This window comes from Phalacrocorax carbo, chromosome 20 (genome assembly GCF_963921805.1).
Source record: "Phalacrocorax carbo chromosome 20, bPhaCar2.1, whole genome shotgun sequence".
In the NCBI taxonomy this organism is placed as follows: domain Eukaryota; kingdom Metazoa; phylum Chordata; class Aves; order Suliformes; family Phalacrocoracidae; genus Phalacrocorax; species Phalacrocorax carbo.
The window spans coordinates 8077700-8101281 of record NC_087532.1 but is presented as its reverse complement, the minus strand read 5'-3'; the positions used below and the strand labels follow the sequence as shown (position 1 = coordinate 8101281).

The window sequence follows — 23582 nt, the reverse complement described above, 5'->3', positions numbered from 1 at the left end:
GGGTTTTGGGGCCTGAAGAGCTGGCATGGGGGAAGTAGCCTTGAATGGGGATGTGGAGCCGTGTCTTGGGGCTGCTGGCCCCGCAGCAGGTGGCTCGGATGTAAAATATCCCGGATAAAATCCTCCTTGTCAGGAAATTTTGGAAGCTCCCGCTGCAAATCCTGGGCGGGTTTTGCACAGGCGAGGGGGTTAACAGGTCTCCCTGGCATACACGGGGTTAAAAGGCAAGGAGGGGGACAAATCCTGCTGGGGGGGGGTGTTATTTATTAGGATTGGGGAACACCAGGGGTGTAAATCAGAGCTGCCTGGGAGGAGGAGGAGGAGGAGGAGGAGGGGGGAGATGCTGCCCAAAATCCCGGCATCCCTCGGTGCAGCCGCTGGACTGCGGCTCCCATCCGGCTGCGAGCCCTCGGCCGCTGGGATCTGGGGGGGTTGGGGCGGGTGGGGGGTGCCAGCTGGGTGTCACCCGCCCTGGGCACCCCGTTGCGCCCGTCGGTGGGATTCATCCCCATCGGGCTGGGGTACTTTTCCCCCCTCCCCCCGACGTCGCCTCCCCGCCGGGGGCCTGCGCGGCCGATGCGGACACAAAGCCGGAGGAGACGCGGCCTTCCCAGGTCAGCAAAACCCACCTCCCCTCCCCTCCTTGCCCAGAGATCCCTGGATAGATATTTATATAAGTCCATATATATATATATGGGTATATAAAATGCGTATCTATAGGTAATTGCACCCTCTTGCAGGGGGAGGAGGTCATCCTTCACCTCCCCGCTGCCGCCAGCGACTGGGGCTTGTGTTATATATAGATATTTTTAAATTGCTTCTAAATATAAAAGCAATGGGGAGGGAGGAGAGCATCAGTACATTTTTATCGGTGCATCAGGCTTATCCCGCACCCATTCCCGGGCTTTTTCGCCCCATTTTCTTCCAAACTCTGTGATGGCTGCAAATCCCTCCCAGGTTTTCCCGGCTGGGGTTTGCAGCACCTGCGGGGAAGCTGCAGTTTCAGGGGGCTGAAAGCATCTTTCAGGTGGATTTTAACAGCGAATAATGGCAATTTCCCCCTTTTAGTGATAGTTTTTGGCCGCCGATTCCATCGGGGTGCAAGGTGCACGCTGCAGGGGCTGCAAAGGGGGCGAAGTCGCTGCAATAATTTTTTCCCTCTCTGTTTACACCAGTTTATTATTATTTTTTAACATATTCAGTGTGTTTTCGCGAGCTGCCGGGTTGCAAAGAGCAGGTTTTGCCCCAAAATACCAGCAAAAAACCCTAAATAATCCGCATTTGCAGCGTGGAAAACCCCAACGTTTTCTGGGGTGCTTGAAGAGGTGTTGGCAAAACAGGGAGAGAAATTAAGAATGCTGGGGAGGGTGATCTCAAACCCCGTGGTGTCACCGCTCGGTGCTGATTTTTGGGTCGCTTTTCAGCCCCAGTGAGGTGACCCCAGAGCACCAGCGAGAGGGAAAATCTCTTGCAAAGGGTGGGACGGTTTTGATTTGAAATTTTGCATTAAAGCAAACCCCGAAATTGTTGGGGAGTTTGAAGCTGGAAACACTAATAGGAAAAATAACAACCCAATTTTCTGCTTTTTTTCTTGTTATTTGATTAGAATTCTCCTCCCTTCAAATTCTTTTCTGGGATAGTTTTGCAGCGGGTGAGCTTTACAATTACTTTGCAAAGCGTTGAAAAGTGCAGATTGGGATGAGCATCGAACGGGGGGGGGGTTTGTTTGTGTGTGTGGCAATAAATAAGGCTTTTTTGTTGCGTTTTGGGTCTGTTTGCAAGAAATCTTTGCAAAACGGGCTGCATTTTTTTAATTTAAGTGCTATAATTCTGATTTTTTTACTGATTTCCCCCCCTTTTTTTCCCTGCATTTGCACTTTTTGCGGCGTGAGCTGGACAAGGGATGGATTTTTTCCGGTTCGTCGGTGATGTTGAAAAGGAAAACGGCGGCAGTTTTCCAGGTCTTGGGTTTTTAACTGGAATATTTGCAGGATGTTTGCCCAGAAGAGCCCTTTCGAGGTGAAAGAGGGGAAACACTGTGTTCAGGAAGAGCTTTTCCCATAAGCTGATGCCTTTTGGCAAGAATTTGTATAAGAAAATAATCACAAAATCGCCTTGAAACTTGTATTTTCACGGATTTTCTTCTGGGAAAAACCTTTATTTTTGGGGGGAAAAGTCCATATTTTGGCTCTTTTTAGAGGGAACTCCCCATCTTCTTGCTCTCGTTTCGTTCCCGCCGCTTGCCGAGCTGTCCCTTACTGCCGCCTCCACCAACCGCAACCGCGTCGGAGCACCCGGTTTGGAGGAATTTTGAAGACACGGGCTCATTTTTCTTCACCAGAGCCCTCATTTCCGCGCTGACGCCTTCAAATCTCCGCAATGAATTCCTTGGGAAACCGGGAAACAAACCGCTCTGCCCGTGAGGCACCGACAACAGGCTGCACCGACCTGATTAGGGCTGGAAAAAACTTTTCTTGCAGCAAATATTTGCTATTTTTTTTAAATTATTATTTTAAAGGACTGGGATTTGGGGGCGAAAACATCCCTGCTTTGCTCTGGGGACCGCGCCGCTCTCCCCGGCATCCCACGCGCTGGAAATAATCGGAATTAATTCTATTTTTCGGCCGAGGTGATGGTGGAAATCATTCAGGTGGCGAAATAAGCCATGAAAACACAGGGGCTGTCGGCTGGAGGAATTAATAAGGAGTCAGAGGAAACTCTTGGGAGACAAACTAATTCCTATTCCCCCCCCTCCCCATCCCTTATAAATAGCGCCAGGGTTATTTATAAGGAGGGATTAATGTGGCGGGGATGCGGAGAGGAGCAGGAGGGATTCCCAGGGTAAATCCTGGCTGCATCCTGCTGTGGTATTATGGATTTATTTTTTTTTTACCAAACCCCTATATTTAAGAAAAAAAAGGGGGTCGGTGGGATGGGGTGGGGGGCGCTTTAAGCGGGGACCGCTCCCCCGCGGCTGGCAGCCGCCCCCGGCAGCTGGGACCTGTCGCTCCGTCGCGGCGGCTAAAAATAAACAAAATAAAGCCAAATAGCTGCCAGCTTGCTAGGCGAAGGGTCGGGCTGGGTTTAGCAGATGGCCCTGCTTTTCTGCCTTTATTTAGATCGAGCTCTATTTATTTTCCCTCCCCGCCCGGGGTTGGGAGGGAGACGGGGCTGAACCACGGCTCGTGACGCCGCCTCGAGCTGGCTGGCGGCAGGGTGAGGCTCCTGCGGGCTTCAAATCCGTATTTTCCAAGGATGATATCGCACCCCTACGTCCTTCTCGGATGATATCGCGTCCCCACGCCCTTCCTGGATTATTCTGCATCCCCTTTTCGCTCTCCATGTCTGCTCCGGGGGCACCTCCTGGGCAGGGCGGCTTTTTCCCACCGGCTTTTCCCTCCATCCCGTGGGATGCATTTGGGTACTGGGATACTCCTACCCCCGCCAGCAGTTTTACTATGAAAAATTATGCAAAAAACCTCTCTTTTTAATGTCCTAAGACTTAATTAAAGGTCGTGGTGGGTTGTTTTGGGGAGCTGGTAGTTCTCCTCGGCGGCAGGCGCGCTCACAGCCGGAAAAATAGCCGGCCCTGGGACAAATCGGGCTGATGGGAGCTTATGTCAACTGTCAAAATGGGAAGTGACCTTCTCCTGCCCCTCTAGCGGGATAAAATCGGGACCCAGCTGCAGGGCCCGGCTGTCTTATCGTCCTCCCGCTCCCCTCTCTCCGAATGCAGAAGCGGTCGGGCTGCTGGAAGGGTGAACCAAACCAGTAAGCAAACTGGTTTCTGGGTAAAACCATCTCTGCTGGGTTTATTTTACCCGGGCGTTGTTATTTTCTCCCGGCTTTGCTTGTTTCTGGAGGCATCGCTGCAGAAATAAGGCGCTTTTCCCCCTCAGCTCCGTCGCACCTCCTGGTGGGGCCGGTTTATTGTGGATTTATGGCTTGGTTGGCATCGCATCCATAGGGATAAAACCCGGAGCTTGCGAAAGGGGGAGAGAAGGGAATCGCCTGCTCCCACGCTAATGGGAAGCGGATTAGGTGACATGTGAGAGCAGCCTTGGCTGCCAACTGCTTTCTGTTTTGAGGGCCAGAAAAAAGAGGTCAAGGAGGAAAAATAAGTGTCGCCAGGTCCTCCTCCCAACTAAGTCCCTATTCATGTGTTCGCGGAGGCAACAGGCTCCTTGCAAAAGTGGCTGGAAGAGGATATTTGTGGTGGCAGCGCAGGAGGGGAAGAAGGGATTTATTTTTATTTTTTTTATGGCTGAGAAAGGGTCAGTTGGGTTTTTAGCTCGGTGCTTTTGGGGGGTTTTTGCTGTGGGGCAGGGTTGAGCTTGCTGAGCACTTTGCAGCCCGGCAGCGTCGCGGCATCAGCTTGCCCACGTGCTGCCGTTGCGAGGGGTTTATAGCTCATTTTCCAGGTGCAAAGGCAAATCTGGGAGGCGATTCCGGACCTCAGCTCCCTCCTGCGGTGCTCTAGACCTACAGACAGGCACATACACGCGCTTAAATATGGCCCTGGAGCTGTATGGCTTGATGCAAACTCACACGGGGCAACTGCACCCGCGCTGCGCTGCGGCTCAGAGGGGTTTTGGCACAGAGGGAATAAGTAGATCCAATTTTTTTTTGGATCATCCTGGGTCTGTGCATCTTCTGTATCCCCCTCCCGGGGGAAAGGAGGGAGAAACGGTTGCTGCAGGTGGGTCACGGCCCTTTGGGGCAGGGTGGTGGCAGCCGTTGCGCACCAGCTGCTGCTTAGTGGAGTTTGGTCCCGTTTTGCTCTTTGCAGCCTCTCGGGCACCGTTTCTCTCCGCTGCATCGTCCCTGGAGCACGAGGGTCCCCGCGCCGTCCTTCCTCTTCCTCCTGGTGACCTTTCAGGGCGTCATGCCGGCTGTCTCTAGTTACCGGAGCGGATGAGCCATTGATCTCGAGGAGGATGCTTGGCGCTTCCCACGCTCCGAGACCTTCAAGCTTGATGCTTGGGGCTGGATTTGCTGCGCATGGGATAAATTTGCTGTGCACGGGGTGGATTTACTGCGCACAGGCTGGATTTGCTGTGCAAACTGGGACCTGGGAGCAGCATTTCTGCTTCCTTGCAAGCTTTTTGCAGCAGCCAGAGCTGGATCCGTCCGACCTGGGGTCTCCTCATGTCGCTTCCTCTCCTGAGGATGGACATGGGGGGCTGATCTTCCCTCTTAACCCATTTCTCCTCCTCTCCTGCAGGATAGCCGTGGGGAAGGGCCCAGGCGGAGCGTCCCGACCCCCTGCATCATGGCTTCGTCTGAGCGGCCCCCTCACCCCGCAGTAGGTACTGTCAACGCCCTGGAGCTGGGTTATTTTGGGGGGGGGCGCACCAAGCCTTGTGCAGAAAGTGGGGTGCATCACCCGGGGACATCCTACACGTCCCCATTGGAACCTCTCAGGGTCATGAAAACGTGAAGGGCTGTTGCATCTTGCGGGTTTTTTGGGGGTGATGCTCTCCCCTGTCCCCCGCCCCCCTCCCTCCTTGCTGGGGTACAGCAGCACCATGGGGGGACGCTGCGTGACACTGTTTCTGCTTGCAGGTGACCATCTCGCTCCAGAGACCCCCAGCCCCCTGCCCCAGGGGGAGGAGGACCTTGGCGAAGCCTTCGACTTTGAGGACAGCGAGGAAGAGGAGGAGGAAGAAGAAGACTCGGCCGAGCCGAGCGGCGAAGTGGTCCTCCGGGCACCCCCTCGCAGGCGGCGTGCTGCCAGCTCTGGCGTTGGTGAGGAGGGCAGGCGGGGGGCCCCGATGTCCCCGCCAGGTCCCCTTTGGGTGCCCAGGGTGGCACCGCTGCAAGCCTGGGGGCCAATGCCTTTTCCCTTTGCTCTTCCTCTCCACAGACGGGCTGGTGCCGGAGACCCAGGAAGGGTACGTGGGGTTTTGGGGGGGTTTGAGGGGTTTGGAGTGCCTTGAAGGGGAAAAAATAGCTTCGGGGTTTGTGTGTCGTGTCCACCCGCCCTGACTTGGCATGTTGCGGCCTCGTGCTGTGCCTCAGTTTCCCCAACTTCTCCCCATTGCTGGTGAAAGGGACTGCAAGCAGGGGAGCCTTGGGGTTTTGGGGTGCACCCTGCAGCCCTGGGCATCTGTGGGGGCTTTGGGTGCCATTGGGGGTCTGTGCTTCACTTGGGTAGTGGAGGCTTCCTCAAGCCCATAGTTGAGGAAAGTCACTGGGATGGGTGTTCGAAGCGGGCTGGTGTTCACCCCAGCTGCAGATTTGGGGTGAAAAGATGCGAATTTGGCTACGAGGAGAGCTTGTCCCCCCTGGTGGAGCATGCTTGGGGCATGGCGACAGGGGCGGGACCCCCACCAGGGATGGGGACCCTCTCCCCGTGCTACCCGATGTTGGTGCAGCCTCCTGCCCTGCAGCAGCAGGACCAAGGATAAAAAAAGCCATTTTGGGGTCTTTTGTGTCATCCCTGCGTGGGCTGCCCAGACTTATTTAAAAAGCCATTGTGACCCTAAAACCCAGGACCCCCCAAATCCATGAAGAAGCCGACCTTTGGGCGGGGGGGGGAGGGTGGCACAAGTACAATCTTTATTCTGTGCTTGTGAACCTCTGTAATAAGAACAGGGGGTGATGGGGGGGGGTGTAGGGCCTGGGTGCACCCGATCCCAGGGGATTTGCACCTGATCTGGGGGGGTTTGCACCCTGGGGTGCTCCCTGACCCCCTTCCCTGCAGGCTGCCAGCAGGGGTGAGCAATGGGGAGGCTGGTGGAGACCCCCACGCTGGTGCCCAGACCTGGAAGAGGAAAAGTGGCCGCCGAGGTGGGTTAAAATGCCAGCAAAAAAAAACCCTGCCAAGGCTTGGGAAGGATTTTTCTATCCTGGCTTGATCCTTGGGTGCTGACCTGAGTCCCTGGGGGGGGATTTGACCCCCAAAGGTGAGCACTTCGAGTTCCCGGTGGTGGAGGACGATGTGATCTATGACGATGTCCCCTGTGAAAACCTTGATGCCGAGCAGGACGGTAGGGACAGACCTTCTCCCCCAATTCCCCAGGGACCATGAGCCCATTTTCCAGCCAGGCAAACTGAGGCATGCTCCAGGAAGGAGAAGCTCATCCTAGAAGAGGATGCAGAGGGGGATAACCCCGGGAAAACCACTGGGATTTGGAAGGGATGAAGGCAGATGTGTTCCCAGAGGGGTTGCAGGACCCTGAGGATTTGGGGCGTCTCCTGTGGGTCCCAGAAAATTGCTTTTCTGGAAGGAAAAGGAGCTGGTTTTCGCTTGCCAGGCCTGGGGACGGAGCACAGCCTGATCTACGAGGAGGTGCAGCGCGGCGAGGGGCTGCAGATGAGCGAGGATTTGGGCTGGAGCTCTAGCGAGTTTGAGAGCTACAGCGAGGATTCGGGCGAGGAAACCAAGCCAGAGGCTGAGCCCGCCAAGCAGAGGGCATCCTTCCAGCCCAAGGTAATGCTTGAATTCAATTTTTTCCAAATATTATTTTCCTTTTTTTTTTTTTCCCTCCTGGGTTTGCTTGCATAAAGGCACTGGAGCGTCGAGCCTGGCTGCTCCCACAGCTGGTGAAGCAGAGGATGCTGCTGTTCCCGGGGTCACCCGTTGCAAAGCCAGCATGAAACTTCAGGAGTTTCGTTTCTTTATTTTTCCTTCCTTCCCCTTTCCTTTTGCATTTTGGCACTGCTGGAGCGTGGCTGCTGCATTTCCCCGCACTTGCTCCTTTCCCCGCTTGAGCAAAGTCGGATTTTGGGAGGATGCTGTCTGTACCGTGCCGCTTTGGGATGATTTCTCCTCCTCTCTTTTTTGGCTGCTTACCTGGATCTCTTCTCTGCCTTCTCTCGCCTCCTCTGCCTCCTCCTCCCGCCTGGTTTGCTTTGGGCTCAGCTTTCTCCAGACCTGAATAGACTAAAGGAGAGATACGCCAGGACTAAGAGGGACATCCTGGCTTTAAGAGTTGGGGGGAGAGACATGCAGGAGCTGAAGCAGAAGTACGATTGGAAGGTACTGTCCCTCCTCCGTCCCTTCTCCCTTGTCCTCCAAGTTTCCCAGGGAGGGGAAAAATCCTTCCTGGTGTTTATCCAGGCTGAATTAATCCCATTTTATCCCCCAGAAGAGGAAAAAAATTGAGTTAACCACTGCAAAGCTGCCTCTCATGTCCATCTGTCTTGCAGCTCCCCGTCCTCCAGCTGCCCAAACCATTTGCTTTTTGGGTGTGTTTTTTTTTTAAGGGGCGTTTGGACGAAGCGAGGTTGCCTGCGAGATAGATGGATCTGAGAAGGTTTTTCCCCCCGATACGGGGTGGAAATCAGGTGGGGAAGGAGATTCCCGGGAGGTGTAGAAACTTAGTGCAAAGCCTTTCCCAGTCCCAAACCCTCCAGGTTGGCAGTTCATGGCCAGTTTGGGCTGGGAAGGCGACGCCAATGTCAGCTTGGGCTAAAAACGCTGTGATTTGAGGTGTGAAAGGCCAACACCCCCCACTCTTTGCTCTCTCGCACATAAAACCCCGGCTGCAAGGAGGGGATGGATGCGCTTGTGCCGCCCTCCCCTTTGCTTATCTGCATGTTCCCGCTTTGCCTGCGCCTGCTTGCACTCAGCCCTGTCCCTGCGGAGGGAGGAGAGATGCTGGAGCATCCTTCTTCCTCGGCCACATGCCTCCTCTTCCTCCCCATTGGGCTGCATGGGGAAAATGGGGACGATGCTCGGAGGGGCCCGAGGGGACGGCACTGCTGTACCAGGACCTGAGATGGGGCCCCGGTGCTGCCTCGAGCCTCCCGGTCCCCCTTCTCCCCCTGCCCAGATGACCCAGCTGATGAAAGCGGCCAAAAGCGGCACCAAGGATGGTTTGGAGAAGACCAAGATCGCGGTGATGAGGAAGGTGACGTTCCTGCACCGGAAAGAAGCGCCGGGTAAGTGGGGAAACCCCTCCCTTGCTTTTGAGAGCTAAAAGATAACCTTTTTGGGGTTGGTTGTGGGTTGTTTTTTTTTTTAATTCATTATGAATCCTTACGGCTTTCAGCTTTTACTTTTTCTTATTTTCTGCGTTTTAAGCTCTTGTTTGGTTTTTCTCCTCCACTCTTTGCATCCCTGTGCAAGCTCGGTTGGTTCAGCTCGCTCCTTGCTCCAAGCACCCATGTCATTTGGGAGCAGTGACCCCACCACGCCAGCACCCATGGGTGCCCCCCTTGGACACAGAGCAGGATCTGCCCTGAAATACCGATTTTTTGGGGGTGTTTTCCTAACCCTCCCGCTGTTGCGTAGGGGATGGGGAGCGGAGGAGGAGGGTGGCGGAGGCGGAAAAGCAGCCGCCTGCCCGCTGGAGCTCGAGGGTCTCCCTGGAGCATCACGGGGGAGGTAGGATCCCGGCGGGTGGCCTCGCGGCTCAGCCGGGGCTGCCCGGGGGATCTGGCATGTGTGTCCTGGCCTTCCTGCATGTCCCTGACGCAGCTTAGCCTCGCCGGGGTGGGGGCTTAAATGCTTTTGGGATCCCCGGGGTGCTGGAGGGCATCCCGTCCCCGGGGTGCTGCAGAGCATCCCGCCCCCAGGGCACGGAGATGGGGAGAAGGAGCTCGCGGAGCTGGCAGCCCAGGGCAGCGATCCTCCCTGCCAAAATTAGGGAAGGAAAAAGGTCACCCGGCCGCCAGCACCCTCCCCTCCAGCCCCGCCGGGCCTGCCCTTACCGGCTATTTAGAGGCGACGGGGATGGGGCCGGGGCGGCCGTAGCGGGGCGTTGCGGCCATGTGGAAGAAGCAGCCGTCCCTGCACCGCGATGCTGCCTTGGCTCGCTCACCCTCCTCCTCCTCAGCTGCTTCGGCCTCGGGTAAGGGATCGCTGTGCTGGGCGGCAGGCGCTCGCCTCTCGCCTTCCCCATTTTCTTCCGAGTGCTGCTTTTGGCTCCTTTTCCCCTCCGTTTTCCCTGCTCACGCCCACCCTTGGAGTGAGAACGGGGGGCTTTTCCCCCAGCCAGGGTGGCTTTTTGGGGACAGGGAACCGTTTTTGTCCCCTCCCCGTGGGGGACCTGGCTCGGTCCCCGCTCGCAGCCTGACTCATGCTGGTGTCCGGTGACAGCGGCCGGAGCCTGGGGACAGACGCGCGATGCTGGGAGGACGCTGGGGTCCATCTCTCCTTCCAGCTCCAAACCCAAACGCAGCCCCCACAGCATCCCAGCCAGGCAGCTAAGGGGGCTGCGGGCTCTTCGTTAGAGCACAAAAAGTCTAAAAATTGTGGGGGTTTTGGCATTTGGTTGGGTTTTTTTCCTTGCAGGGGACTCGGAGGAGGAGGACACGGGTTTCCTGGAGGTCACGGTCTCCGACATGAAGCACCCGCCGCCGGAGCTGGGCCCCATGCCCGAGGGGCTGAGCCCGCAGCAGGTTGGTGCAGGGTGGGCTGAGGGTTCGGGGGGGTTCTGGAGGGGGGCACAGCTTCCCCTTGGTCCCGTGATTGAGCAACTGGGGAAAGAGCAAGTCAGCAGAAAGCGATGCTGCCGTGTCAGCACTTCTGCAGCGCGCTGTGCCCGCGTTGCCACCCCCGGTCCCATTTTTTTAGGGAGGGGGGGGGCCGTGTCTGAGCCCCGGCATCGTTGCAGGTGGTACGGCGGCACATCCTGGGCTCCATCGTGCAGAGTGAGCGGAGCTACGTGGACTCCCTGAAACGCATCCTGCAGGTGGGGGACCCCTTTTTGGGGGGGCTCGGGGGGGCGGGACACAGGGATGCGGGGATGCTGATGCACCGGCATCTCCCACAGGATTATCGGAACCCACTGATGGAGATGGAGCCGAAGGTGCTGAGTGCTAGGAAGTGCCAGGTGGTGTTTTTTCGCCTGAAGGAGATCCTGCAGTGCCACTCCATGTTCCAGATCGCCCTCGCCTCCCGTGTGGCCGAGTGGGACTCGGCGGAGAAGATCGGGGACCTCTTCGTGGCCTCGGTAGGAGGAAAAGTCAAGGGACCACTGCCAGCCCCCACCCCAGACCCATCTCAGTGATAGCGGGGCGGGGGGGGCTTGGAGGATTTAAGTGATGCAGCCCCAATCTGGGGTACCACCAGCATCCTCAGCATCGCTCCAACACCACACGAGCACCCCCATGCTTTGCTGACCCCCTTTTGCGGGGGAGCCCCACGCCATCGTGGCTTTCCTCCTGCCCTCTCCTCAGTTCTCCAAGTCGATGGTGCTGGACGTCTACAGCGACTACGTCAACAACTTCACCACTGCCATGTCCCTCATCAAGAAGGCTTGTCTCACCAAACCGGCCTTTCTTGACTTCCTCAAGGTCAGCGGGACCCAAACGCGGGCACATGGTGCTGCCGGTCATTGTTATGGGTGAAAACCCCCCCTTTTTCCTTTTTTTTCCCCCTTTCCCCCTGCAGAAGAGACAGATGGCCAGCGCCGACCGGGTCACGCTCTACGGGCTGATGGTGAAGCCCATCCAGAGGTTCCCCCAGTTCATCCTGCTCCTGCAGGTATGGGCAAGGGGGACCAGCACCCACCTTGCTTAGCACCCAATTTTTTGCAGCCTGGGTGCTGTGGGAAAGGTTTTAGCAAGGGAGACGATTTGGGGTTGGCAGCTTGGTTGCAGATTTGGGGACTTCCCCAAGGACCATCTTCCAAGCTTTGATTTCAGGGGTGCTGAAAGCGCTTCCAACTGTGTAGCATCCCCAATGGGACTGATTTTTCTGGGGTGTTTTTTGTCCCCCATCCTTTCCCCCACTCCAGGACATGCTGAAAAACACCCCCAAGGGCCACGCAGACCGCCTGTCCCTCCAGCTGGCCCTCACCGAGCTGGAGACCTTGGCAGAGAAGCTCAACGAGCAGAAGCGCTTGGCCGACCAAGTCGCCGAAATCCAGCAGCTCAGCAAGAGCATCAGTGACCGCAGCAGCCTCAATAAGGTGGGTCCTTCAGCCTCACCTCCTCATCCTTGCGATGGGTGGGTTTTAGAACTGGTGGTTGAGCTTTGCAGCTTCCACCTTTGTATCCGCGTTGGGGGTTTCGGGAAGCCAGGGTCCCTGTTTTTTCTGAAGGGATGTTGAGCAAAAGCAAATCTCGAGGCTGGCAGGGGGAAACTCCCCTCCAGGGAAAAGCAAGGATAAGCTGCTGTCTCATCTGCCTGATTTTGCAATCGATGGTATTAAAAAAAAAACCAACCCAACCCTAAACAAAGCTCTTGCAACACATCCTGGGCTGGGGATGGCCGTGGTGGCAAAAACCGCAGTGGGGCACCCGCCGGCTCAGCCCAGGGATCAGGATTTAGGGCCAGGGGATGGAGAGAGACCCAGAAGGGGCTGCAAAAGGACCACGGTGGTACTTCAGGGCTCTGCTCTCGTGGTGGTTGGATGCACAGGGTGAAAAGGGTTTTCGCATTGCGCAGCCTCAGAGCCTGTCGCGTGGCCGTCTCTGCAGAGCTCAGGGCTGTGCATGGCCCTGGCTGGAGGAAAATCCTTGCAATAAGGGAAAAGCAACCCAGATTTTGGGGCAGGAGGTTTGCAAGAGCCCGCAGGCTGAGCATCTCCACCCCTTCCGCAGCTGCTGAGCTCGGGGCAGCGGCAGCTCCTGCTCTGCGAGACGCTGACGGAGACGGTGTATGGCGACCGGGGGCAGCTCATCAAGTCGAAGGAACGGAAGGTTTTCCTCCTCAACGACATGCTGGTCTGCGCCAACATCAACTTCAAGTACGTGCCGGCGGTCCTAGACCCCAAAACCACTTTGCAAAGTGTCGAGGTAGCGGCCTTCCCCACCTCAGTTTTGGGCTGAGTGGGTTTCGCTGTCTCCACCCCAAAGGCATTTAAAACCACCCCACCTTGTTTCTGAGGGGGAACCAAACTGGTTTGGGCTTGCTTTGCCCCCCCCACTTTTGGCATGCCTCTATGCAAAGCCTCCATCCCCTGGTGCTGTGGGGTCCTGGAGCTGGTGCGGGCTCCGGGAGCCTGCTGGGACCTCAGGGCTTGGTGGAGGTTGATGCTGCAAAGGGGAAAACCCCACCTTGAGCTCTTTATTAATCGTTTTTCCCCTCTTCCAGGCCGGTGAACCCAGGGTAGGTGCCAGGCGTGGTCTGCTGTGGTTGCGTGCCCCACGTTTGGGGGTGCAGGCATGCACCAGTGCACGGTGTGGGGTTGCAAAGGGGGCTCGGTTTGCAATATGCATTTTGCAAGGGCTTGCAGGGCAGGCCGCGGCACCTGCTGGTTTATTCACGTATATTTGTTTTTTTGCATCCTCCCTCGGCAGAGGCCAGCTGGAAATTAGCAGCCTGGTGCCCCTGGGTCCCAAATACGTGCTGAAGTGGAGCACGGCCCTCCCGCAGGTGCAGGTGGTGGAGGTGGGGCAGGAGAGCGGCACCTACGACAAGGACAACGTCGTCATCCACAACGCCGGAGCCAAGAAGCACATGCCGGCCGGGCAGGCCTCGCACAGTGAGCACCCGTCCCTCGATCTAGTGTTGGGCTGGCTTCGGTGGGGTGGGATGGAACGCCCTCCGCGGACCTCGTTTCTCCATTTCTCCACCCAAGATAAAGTCTACCTGGGGCCACCGCGGCTCTTCCAGGAGCTGCAGGACCTGCAGAAGGACCTGGCGGTGGTGGAGCAGATCACCCTTCTCATCAGCACCTTGCACGGCACCTACCAGGTACCGACGTACCAAAGCATGGTCAAACTCATGATTTGGGCAGAACCAAGCATGGGCGCTTTGCAATAGCCACGCGGCTCCCCAGGGACCGCTGAACACCTCATCCTCCTGAACCCCATGGGTGAAATTTCGCGGTGATTCAGGCTTGTTTTGGAGGCATTTCCATGATTTAAGACTTTTCCCCCAGAACCTGAACATGACGGTGGCCCAGGACTGGTGCTTGGCCCTGCAGAGGATGATGAAGGTGAAGGAGGAGGAGATCCACTCAGCCAACAAGTGCCGCCTCCGTCTCCTGCTGCCTGGGAAGCCGGACAAGTGAGTTTGCAGGTGGTGGGTGGGCTCTCCCCACGCTGGGGAGGAGGAGGAGGCCGAAGACAAACCTGGTGATGCTTTCCCTACGCAGGTCTGGCCGCCCTATCAGTGTCATGGTGGTCTTCATCACTCCAAACCCCCTGAGCAAGATCTCCTGGGTGAACCGCCTGCACCTGGCCAAGATAGGACTGCGTGAGTAGCCCTGCGGTGTGGTGCTTGCCATCACCCCTGCTTTGAAAAGCCAAATTTGGGAGCAGAAGGAGGGGGGGGTTGCCTCACCCCGAGCATCCCGATGCAAAATGGGCGGGGGAAAAAAATTCAGAGCCAGGTGATGAAGAACATTTTGGGAGTTTGCACGCTGGAAATGATGGGAATTGGTAATTCTGGCTCAAAACGCTTTGCATTTTGCTGCTCTCGGGTGGCATTTCTGGGATGGTGTCGTGTGGTGATGGATTTCCATTGGCTCTCGTGCTGACGGTGTCGGGGTGAAACGGGATGGATTAAGCAAGGGAGAAGCCGCCTCTCCTGCCGCTTCCCTATCCCTATTCCTATTGAACTCCACCAGCTGCTGCAGAGAAAAAAAATTGTTTAATGGAGGAAAGAAAAAAAAAAAATTCATTTGAAATCCTATTTGAGTGCTCGGATCCCCCCGGGTTGGAAGGATTTTTGGTTCTCTTGTTTTTAACAGTTTATATGGTGGTTGTTTTAGGTTTTTGTTTTATTTTTTTTTTTAATCTGGGATGCCTGGGGGATAATCCTCTATCCATGAGTTAGAAATGAAAACACATTAAAGCCTAATGTGAAGAAACACATTAGGGTGGGGTTTTCCCCCCCCCCCCCCCTTTAAATATATTGTTTGGATTTGGGGGCTTTCTTTGCCGCTGCTCGAGGCGGTTGCTTGGCTGCGTGCTGTGGTGGGGTGCAACGGTTTGGAGGAAAGGGGTAAGATGTGCCCCAGGTCCGCAGATGACGGTGGTTTGGGGTTGGCGATGAGAACCCTGCACCCCAAATTACTAATTTTGGGGTCACATTGGGGAGGGGAGAGATGCTGGGGGTGTCTCGGCCTTCCTCAATCTCCTCTGCTCGCTGCAGGGGAGGAGAACCAGCCGGGCTGGCTCTGTCCCGATGAAGACAAGAAGAGCAAAGCTCCTTTCTGGTGCCCCATACTCGCCTGCCACATGCCTGCCTTCTCCTCCAAGGCCCTCGATCTGCAGGTAAGAGCAACGGCCAACCTCTTCTCCGGCCTCCCCAGTACCTCCTTCCCCTTTACATCCCTCCTTTTTGGGGAATAAAGACACAAATCCCGCGGCGGGTGGGCCGGCCGAGCTGGTTGCAAAGGCAGAAATTGGTGTCATCCATCCTTGACAATTGAAAATACAAGCCGGGCTTTGGCTGGATCCCCAGTTTTGGGGCACGCACTGATACCCTGCACGTGCTGGGGTAATTTGGGGGGGTGTTACGGCCCCCCCATATCCCGTTCTTCCCTGCAGCTTGGCGCCGTGGTGCACAACCCCGTGCAGTCCTCGCTGCTGGGCTTCTCCGCCGTCAGCACCTCGCTGCCGCAGGGCTACCTCTGGGTGAGCACGACGACCCCAAAATGGGGTCACGCTGGCTGCAAACCCCCCCCCTCAGTGCTCGTGGCTGGTGCTACCACCCATTTCCTCCTCTCTGCAGGTTGGAGGGGGCCAGGAAGGCGCAGGGGGGCAGGTGGAGATCTTCTCCCTCAACCGCGCCGTGCCACGGACGGTGAAGTCCTTCCCGGTGGCGTCGCCGGTGCTGTGCATGGAGTACATCCCCGAGGCGGGCGAGGGGGAACCGGCGGGCACCAAGGAGCCCCGACCGGCCACCGAACAGCCCCCCACATCCCTGCATCCCACTGTGTGCTTGGGGTTGCGGGATGGCAGGTGAGCCCACATCTACACCCATCCTTTGGTGCAATCGCCAGCACCAAACCTTGAGGACCGGCACGACCTCCTGCATCTCCCCCCTGTTCCCTCCCCAGCATCGCGGTCTACGGCAGCGTGGACACGGGGACGCAGTGCTTGTTGACCTGCAAAAGCCCGGGCATGCAACCCGTCCTCTGCTTGAAGCACAGCCCCGAGTACCTGTTTGCGGGGCTGCAGGATGGGACCGTGGCTGCCTACCCCAGGAGCAACGGTGAGGGCACCCCCGTGCGTGCTGTCGGACACCCTAAAAAACACGGAGCGGGAGGCTCTTTACATCAGTGAGACGTGCTGGCTGCTAAAATAGTGATAAATCTCAATTTTTTTCATTCTTTCCCCGCCACACACACTATTTCATTCTTCCCCCTGCAGCCCGGGGGGGCGCGTGGGGAAAGATTGCATTGCCAGGATGAATGGAGGAGGGGCTGTTTGGGGGAAAACGTGTGGAAAAATGGTCCCAGCGAGGGGTCGATACCGCAGCAAAGGGCTTGCTCGGAGGGTGTTTGCACACAGGGGTTGCAAGAAGGGCCCAATGCCGGGATGTGCAAGGACCCCTTAGAGCTTTTGGCTTCAAAAAAATCACCTTTTTAGTGCTATAGACCGAGCTGATCCCCTCCAAACCCCATCCATGCAAAAGCCGTCGTCTTTTTAGCTTGATTTTGGTTTTATTTTCACTGGCTGCAGCTCAGCCCAAGGCTGCAGCTTGCTCAAAGCCTTCCTCCCCAGGGACTCCTCGCCTGGGCTGTTAAGTACCTTTGCTTCATCGCTAGAGGGTAGGAAAGAGCCTCAAATAATGTGCTGCACTGGCCTATTTTTGGACAAACCCCCTCATTTGCTCTGAGACAACCCGCAGTGAGCGGCACCCAGGCCGGCCCAGAGCCGCTAAAGCCACTGAAATTGCATTTTGGGGAGCTGCCCGTCCCCTTCCCCACCTTAGAGCAACTCTGCAAGCCAATTAGTGAAGTGGCTTTGATTTCATTTCAGTTGCATGAATGCACGTGGAAGGTAGCAGGCCGCTGGCAGGGCTGCGGGGTGGGGTTTTTAATCTTATCCCCATCTTTTTGGAAGGAAAAAGCTTTCCCAGAATAGCTCATTTTTACAGGAAAACTAGAATTTGCTGGAAGGCGGCTCGGTTGCAGACTCCTGCCGATGGGAGCAGGGAGAGTGCCCAAAGGGCTTTTTTATCCCACGGATCTTGTGGTTTTATTTAAAATTTAAAAAATTGCATTGGAAATAAGAAAAGGAGAGGAATTACCTATTGAAGCTGCTCAGCCACCGCTGGTGGCGAATTCATCCAAATCCAGGTTGGATGCTGTTCAGAGAGACACTCCAGATCGGCCCCAGATGAATCGTCTCTGGAGCGTCGCTTCAAGAGCAAATAAATTAAAAAAAACCAAAAAAACAGAAGAATTTTTGGCTTTTACAGTGAGGGACGTGCCCGAGTGTTGCAGGGGGCCAGTTGTTTGCTGCTAAAAAGCTGTTCACACGGGGAGCAAAGGGGCTCTGGGGGCTGCAGCTGGGGGTGCGAGCTCCCCTCGTCTTTTTGGTTGCGGCATTAAGATGCTCGGAGGCGTTTGCGGCGACACTGGGGTCGTGAGGGGTTTGCAGCCGACCCCAGCTGCCATTTAGGGTGGTTTAAGCTGCATCAAAAGATGCTTTTTCTTCTGTTTTGCTGAGCATCTTCTCACACCCTCCTCCCCCCCCCATCCTGGCACCTCTGCTCTAGGGGGGCTGTGGGACCCGGCGGAGCAGCCCGCCCGCCTGGCCGTGGGAACGGGCCCCGTGCGAGCCCTCCTGACGCTGGATGAGACCCTCTGGGCCAGCTGCACCAACCAGGTCACCGTCCTCGACGCCACCAGCCTCTGCACCCAGGTAAGGGAGCGTCGCTGGGACCCCTGTGCCGCGCCCGCGGTGGGGTGCAGCGGTGGCTTGGGGGGGGATTGCACTGGTTTGAGCCCCAGGGCTGCACATCCCTACCTGTGCAACGCCCAAACCAACCCTTTAGCGCTGCTTTTCATCACTTTTGGGTCCCTTCCCTGCGACATCGGGTCACAGGAGGAGGATGCCAAGACATCTCCCGCAGCTGCATAAACAGGGAATGCTGAATAGTTCTTTTTTCCTTAACCCCCCCCACCTTTCTCCCTCCTTTAATTTTCACATTTAGTGCCCAAACTTAGTTTGCATGTATTAGCTGTCGTAAATCCAGCCTAACGGCGGTGCCGGGGATGAATAATGCATCGGGGACTGGATTCGTTTTCAGTCTCCGATTTTATTTATGACAGGAGCCGGGTGGGAATTTTTGCAGAAGAAAAGCGCTGGGGGAGGAAAAAAGTAGTGTGTGGGGGATGCGGGGGGTGGTGTGAATGGTATTTGATGGAGAGCTGTGGTCCTCGGTCCGCCTGGATGGGGCCGGTGACTTGGGAATAAACCATCGGGGAATAAATCCCACGTGGGGTAGGGAACAGGGGATCACCTAAAAGTCCCTACCCACCCCCATATTGTGCAGGCTTTTTGGGGGGATGGTCTATGCCGGTCCTCTCCAGGAAGGGGATCAACACCTGATCTGCCTTTTTAAAAATATATATATATTTATATATATATATATATATATATATTTATATATATATACACATAAAGTAAATTTTAAAGCAAAAAATGTTTCAAAGCCATAGGAGAAATGGAGGTGAAGTCGCTGTGTGCATGTTTCTCCCCCGGTGATTTAATCCTTCAGTGCTAATATGAGCGGTTTTTGTTGGAAAATCTGCAGCAGGGGCAATTTTTGATGCAAAAAGGTGCGTTTTCCTGCAGTTTGTCTCTGATAGAGAAATGCTCTGGTGGGGAGCTTGGGAAGCCGATGGATCAGGCCGTGATCCCCAAATAGCTCTTGCAGGGGAGCTGAGCCTTTGATCGCTGATTTTTGGGGTTGGAGGGAAGCAGGAAGGTCTCGTCCCACCTTGGGACGGATTTTGCAGAGGCATCTAGCCTGGGAAATGAGTCTTTTAAAAAAGGAAAAAAACCCTGGAGGGGTGGAAAAAAGCTGTATTATTAAAAAAAAAAAACCCAAACCAAAAAATAAATCCAAGGCGGGTTTGGAAATAGGCTGGTTTTGGTGTTCTCTGGCCAAGCCAGAGCTGGCAGGGAGGGATTGGGACCTCAGGGTCACTCTGGTCCCCTCCCCATGCAGGTTTGCAGCCCTAAAGCAGCTCCTGGAGAGAGCCTGAGCTAGCAGCAATTTTAGGGAGCAACCCTTTTTGCAATTCTCCTGTTGGCAGCAAACCTTCGAGGCGCACCCGGATGCGGAGGCCAGCGTCACGCACATGATCAAGGCAGGCAGCGGGGTCTGGATGGCCTTTTCCTTGGGCTCCTCCATCCGCCTCTTCCACACCGAGACGCTGGAGCATCTGCAGGAGATCAACATCGCCACCAGGACCACCTTCGTCCTGCCGGGTGAGCTCCCTGCCTCCCTGGCTCTTAACTGCAACTAAGGGGCAAGGTGGGGCATCGCCCCATAGGCGTGCTGCTCTGCTTTATGGCTGTGCCGATCTGCAGAGAAACCGTGCAAGGGATTTATCTGGTTAATGGTACAAAGGTCTGAGCTTGGACCTCTGGGATCTCTCCTCGTTGACTGCAGAGATGGAGCTAGTGGCCTCTCTGCACCCATGCACGCATCCACACATCCCACCTTTGCACCTCTGCTCCTCTGCGTGCACCTTATCCGGGCACCCACCCTTGCACGTGTGTGTGCATGCACTCTCCCCATCCTCGCACCCATCCTTGCACCCCTGCATGCAGCCACATACCCCACCTTTGTACCTCTGTGCACCCCATGCTCGCACATGTGCACGCATCCATGCTACTGTGCATCCCTGCACCCATCTTTGCACCCGTGCATCCACGTCCTCCATCTCTTGCACTTCTGTGCGTCCTTGCACACCCCAGCTTTGCACTGTGTGCCTGCATCCCCACACCCATCCTCGCCCCTCTTTGACCCGTGCCTGCACCCTCGCAGCCTGTCCTTGCACCTGTGCGCATCCACCCATCCCACTTTGCACCCGTGGGTGCGTCCTCGCACCCATCTTCATCCCCACGCATGCGCCCTGGCACCCTGGCACGCCTCCATGCATGCACCCCACCGCCAATGCCCAGCACCCCCTTTTCTCCAGCTTACTGCCCAGCACCAGCTTTCAGCTGCGTCCCCCCGTCCTGCTCCCACCCACCCTGGGCTTGCAAGCTTGTCTCTCCCCTTGTTCCAGCTACAGAGCGACATAATTGTGTAATTAGTTATAAGCACGATACTCATGTAAGTCGCTTTTTCTTTGCTTTTCTTTTTTTTTTAAGGACATGTTAAAATATTTATCACTTCCTTTTCTTCCTGGGCGAGTGAGCGCTGGGTATTAATGCGTTTTTGAACTCGTGCTCCCTCATCCTTTTTAACTCGACAGGTCATTAATAAAGTCCTCCCGGAGAAACCAGAGTTGCATCTCCGCAGATATATTGCTTCGCCGAGTCCAACGCCACGCAGCGCTACGTCCTGGCGATAAAATATTCATTTGCCCATTAGAAGCCTCACTTTTTTTCCCCCTCCTCTATTTATTTATATTTGTAGCGCTCTCCCTGGCACGGACGCCTTCACGCAAAGTTGCTGCTTGCTTTTTTTTGGGGGGTTCTGGAGTGCGTTCCCCATGAAAAATCCACTGGCGGTGGGTTCTGTGGGAAGAGGCTGCTGTAAAATCATCCCTCACCCTCTGTTTTTCCCCCCGCCCCGTCTCGCAGGTCAAAAACACGTCCGTGTCACCAGCCTCCTCATCTGCCAGGGCTCGCTCTGGGTGGGCACCGACCAGGGCATCATCGTGCTGCTGCCCGTGCCCCGCTTGGAGGGCATCCCCAAAATCACCGGTGAGCACCCAAAAAACCCCTCCCGGCGGGGATACGGTCTGCGTTTGGGCTCATTTTCAACAAAACCTCTCTTTTTTTGCCAGGAAAAGGCATGGTGTCCCTCAATGGGCACGGCGGCCCCGTGGAGTTTTTGGCGGTGGCGTTGAGCACCCTGGCTCCCGACGTGCTGAAGGGTGACCAGGAGGAGGAAGAGGAGGGTGAGGAAGAGAAACCCCCCGAACTGGATGGCCCGCCGCCTCGGGAAATGAGGAAAAAAGGGATTTTATTGCAATACCGCCTCCGATCCACCTCCCACCTCCCCGGGCAGCTGCTCTCGGTGAGGGAAGCGCCGGTCGGCGGCACGCCGGCACACACCGAGGAGGACGGCTCCATCTACGAGATGGCCGATGACCCCGACGTCTGGGTGCGGAGCCGACCCTGCGCCCGCGACGCCCCACGCAAGGAGATCTCCTCCGTGGCCATCATTTCGGGGGGTCGGGGTTACCGTAACTTCAACGCCGAATCGCCGCGCCGGGGCAGCGATGCCGACAGCACCCTGCTCATCTGGCAGGTCCCGCTGATGCTATAGCGCCCTGGGGACCCCCCCACCCACCTGGCACCTACCTCAAAAAGCCACCCAAAAGCTGCCGGGGGTGGTCCTGCCCTGGGTGCATCACCCTTTATTTTTAAGGAGGAAAAAAAACTGAAAAGAATGGGCTTTTCCCCCCAAAAAAACATCTTGTGCGTGTGGGAAGAGGGGAGTTTTTAATGGCAGGAGTGGCAACCTCCCTGCGGGCTTTGGAGGTGCCGGCTCTTCGCCCAAAGGCGTCTGTGTGTCTGCGTGTGAATATCTATATATATATAAATATATATATAAATATGATGTATATTATTACCTGTATAAAGAAGGAATCTGTATATATTGGGGCACTTGGAGATGCAGAAATAGCGGTGGCAGAGCTCAGCGGGTGCCGGCTGTGCTGAAACGGGGGTTTTGCTGAATAAGCCAATTTTTTTTTTTTTTTGACTGTGAATTTATTCGGTACCAAAATCCCCTGGTTTGGGGAGCTGAGTACGTGCGGTTTCTGGAGGAAAGGAAGTTCTGGGAGCATGGAAATAAATCCTGTAGGAATCACTGTGTTTCCTTGCAGTATTTTGTAACCTGGTTTGGCTCTGGGTGCAGATATTTTCTTTCCCTTGCTTCAGTGACAGCGTCCCAAGGGGTTAATATACACACGCTCGAGAATCAATAGGCTGCCCCAAAATGTTCTCTTTTGTCTCCTGTAGAAATGGTGTGGGATGGAGGGAAAATGGGCAGAAGGATGCAGCCCATCACCTGCATCTCTGGTACCCAAAGCTCTCTCTGTCCTCCACGGAGAAACCTGGGGCCAGGGAGGTGGAAACTTGTCCAAGGGCTAAATCAATTTATAATGCGATTCTCTAACCAGCTTCAATTTGATTTTCATTTGTAGCATTACAATTATCAGATTGATATTCCCGACTGCTCAACCTTGAAATGGGGCGGCGTGGCTCCTGCTGCTGGGGAGCGAAGATTAGCCGCCTTGCGCTGATTTCTGAGTATTTTTCTAATTAGCCATCAAATGTGCTTTGCTGGGTTTTTCTTTCTTTACCCTTAAAGTCTCTTCTGATTAGGTTTTCTCCCCATCTCGGCTGCGTGAAACAGCACAAAGAGGGTGGCCAAGTCTCCAGACCAGCCGCGCCGCGGCCAAGGGACCGGAAGCGTCCTCATGAGCATCGCGGCTTTTTCCACCCGTTTTTCCTATTTTCCGTTGCAGTTTTGCCAGCTTTGGGGCCGGCGTGCAGGAAAGCAGGTGGTTCTCAAGGGATCTCACCCCATGGCACGGGAGGCGGGGCCTATGCTATGTGAGTGCAACTGCACAGTTGGAAAAAACAAAAATATATATATTTATTGCAATGCTGTATCCAGCACCAAGTTTGCACTTTATTTAGCGAGGGGATCTTATAAAAACAATTTCTGGGACCCCCGATGCCGTCCCTTCAGGCTCTCCAGCCCCCGCCAGCCACCTCAGCTACAATTTCATTTAAAACACCCCAAAAGGAGGATGCTACATCGAGCTGTGCTGCTGCTTCGGGGCATGGAGGAGACGCCGCTCCAGATGTTCCCCCGCCCTGTGCGTGGCCCGATGGCACCGGGAGGCTGCTCTGGCGCCTGGGATATATATTTTTTCCCCGCCCCAAAGGACCGTGCTAGCAGACCTTCCCGTGCTGCTGACGGTGGGAATCGTGCTCCCGAAAGGAGAGGGGAACCACCGAAGGCCATGGGGCCGCTGCTGCCGCCTTAATGAGCCGCATCATTAACCCAGGCATGGTCTGACCCCAGTGTTGCCCTGTTTGGAGGCAGCCCCGGTTCTGCCGCGCACGGGGAGCAAATTCTTTTCTGTTTTAACAGCAAAGTGCATTTAGCACATTAAATGCAAATATTTCTATGCTGGTACCTTTTAGAAGATGGTTTTTGCACGACTTGAGCCCGCTCACCCTCATCCAAGCCGGGGAAGGGTGCCCTGCACCAAGACTTATCTTCCCAAGCTTATTATTTCTGTTGTTTTTGTTATTTTATTTATTATTCCCCCTTTTTGCTCCTCGATATTCTGTGTATCGATCCCTTCCTCCAGACTCATTATCTCACATGGATGCTAATGCGCCAGGGCAGCCGGCGAGCTTGTTGCAGGCGATGTTTGCAAACTCCCAGCAAATGCTGTTAAGCAGAAGGCTCCCTCTAACATCTGCGCTGACAAAAATGAATCTATAAAACCCCAGGGCTCTGGTTTAGGGAAGATTTTTATTTTTTTTTTTGCTTATTCTCTGAAAGATGCTGC

The 23582-nt window shown here is 55.5% G+C and overlaps 1 protein-coding gene across 3 annotated transcripts; it reads left to right on the top strand.

The window, feature by feature from the left end:
• The first annotated feature begins 529 nt into the window (after positions 1 to 529).
• On the top strand, positions 530 to 21859 carry ARHGEF10L (Rho guanine nucleotide exchange factor 10 like). Of its 3 annotated transcripts, XM_064470537.1 has the most exons (28): positions 530 to 614; positions 5225 to 5309; positions 5566 to 5748; positions 5867 to 5894; positions 6707 to 6792; positions 6909 to 6992; positions 7260 to 7435; positions 7868 to 7984; positions 8781 to 8889; positions 10244 to 10350; positions 10566 to 10643; positions 10725 to 10904; positions 11131 to 11247; positions 11345 to 11437; positions 11691 to 11864; positions 12499 to 12644; positions 13198 to 13382; positions 13479 to 13594; positions 13782 to 13909; positions 13998 to 14098; positions 14999 to 15120; positions 15397 to 15483; positions 15581 to 15810; positions 15909 to 16063; positions 17576 to 17721; positions 19122 to 19296; positions 20623 to 20745; positions 20829 to 21859. In XM_064470537.1, exons 2-28 carry the CDS (start codon positions 5273 to 5275, stop codon positions 21311 to 21313), a joined length of 3768 nt encoding a protein of 1255 aa, XP_064326607.1. In that variant the 5' UTR covers positions 530 to 614; positions 5225 to 5272; the 3' UTR covers positions 21314 to 21859. The 3 variants fall into 3 exon arrangements, with proteins under 3 accessions (XP_064326607.1, XP_064326608.1, XP_064326609.1); XM_064470538.1 differs by lacking the exon at positions 7868 to 7984; XM_064470539.1 differs by lacking the exons at positions 530 to 614; positions 5225 to 5309; positions 5566 to 5748; ... (4 more) ...; positions 7868 to 7984; positions 8781 to 8889 and adding an exon at positions 9575 to 9800.
• Positions 21860 to 23582: the final 1723 nt, after the last annotated feature.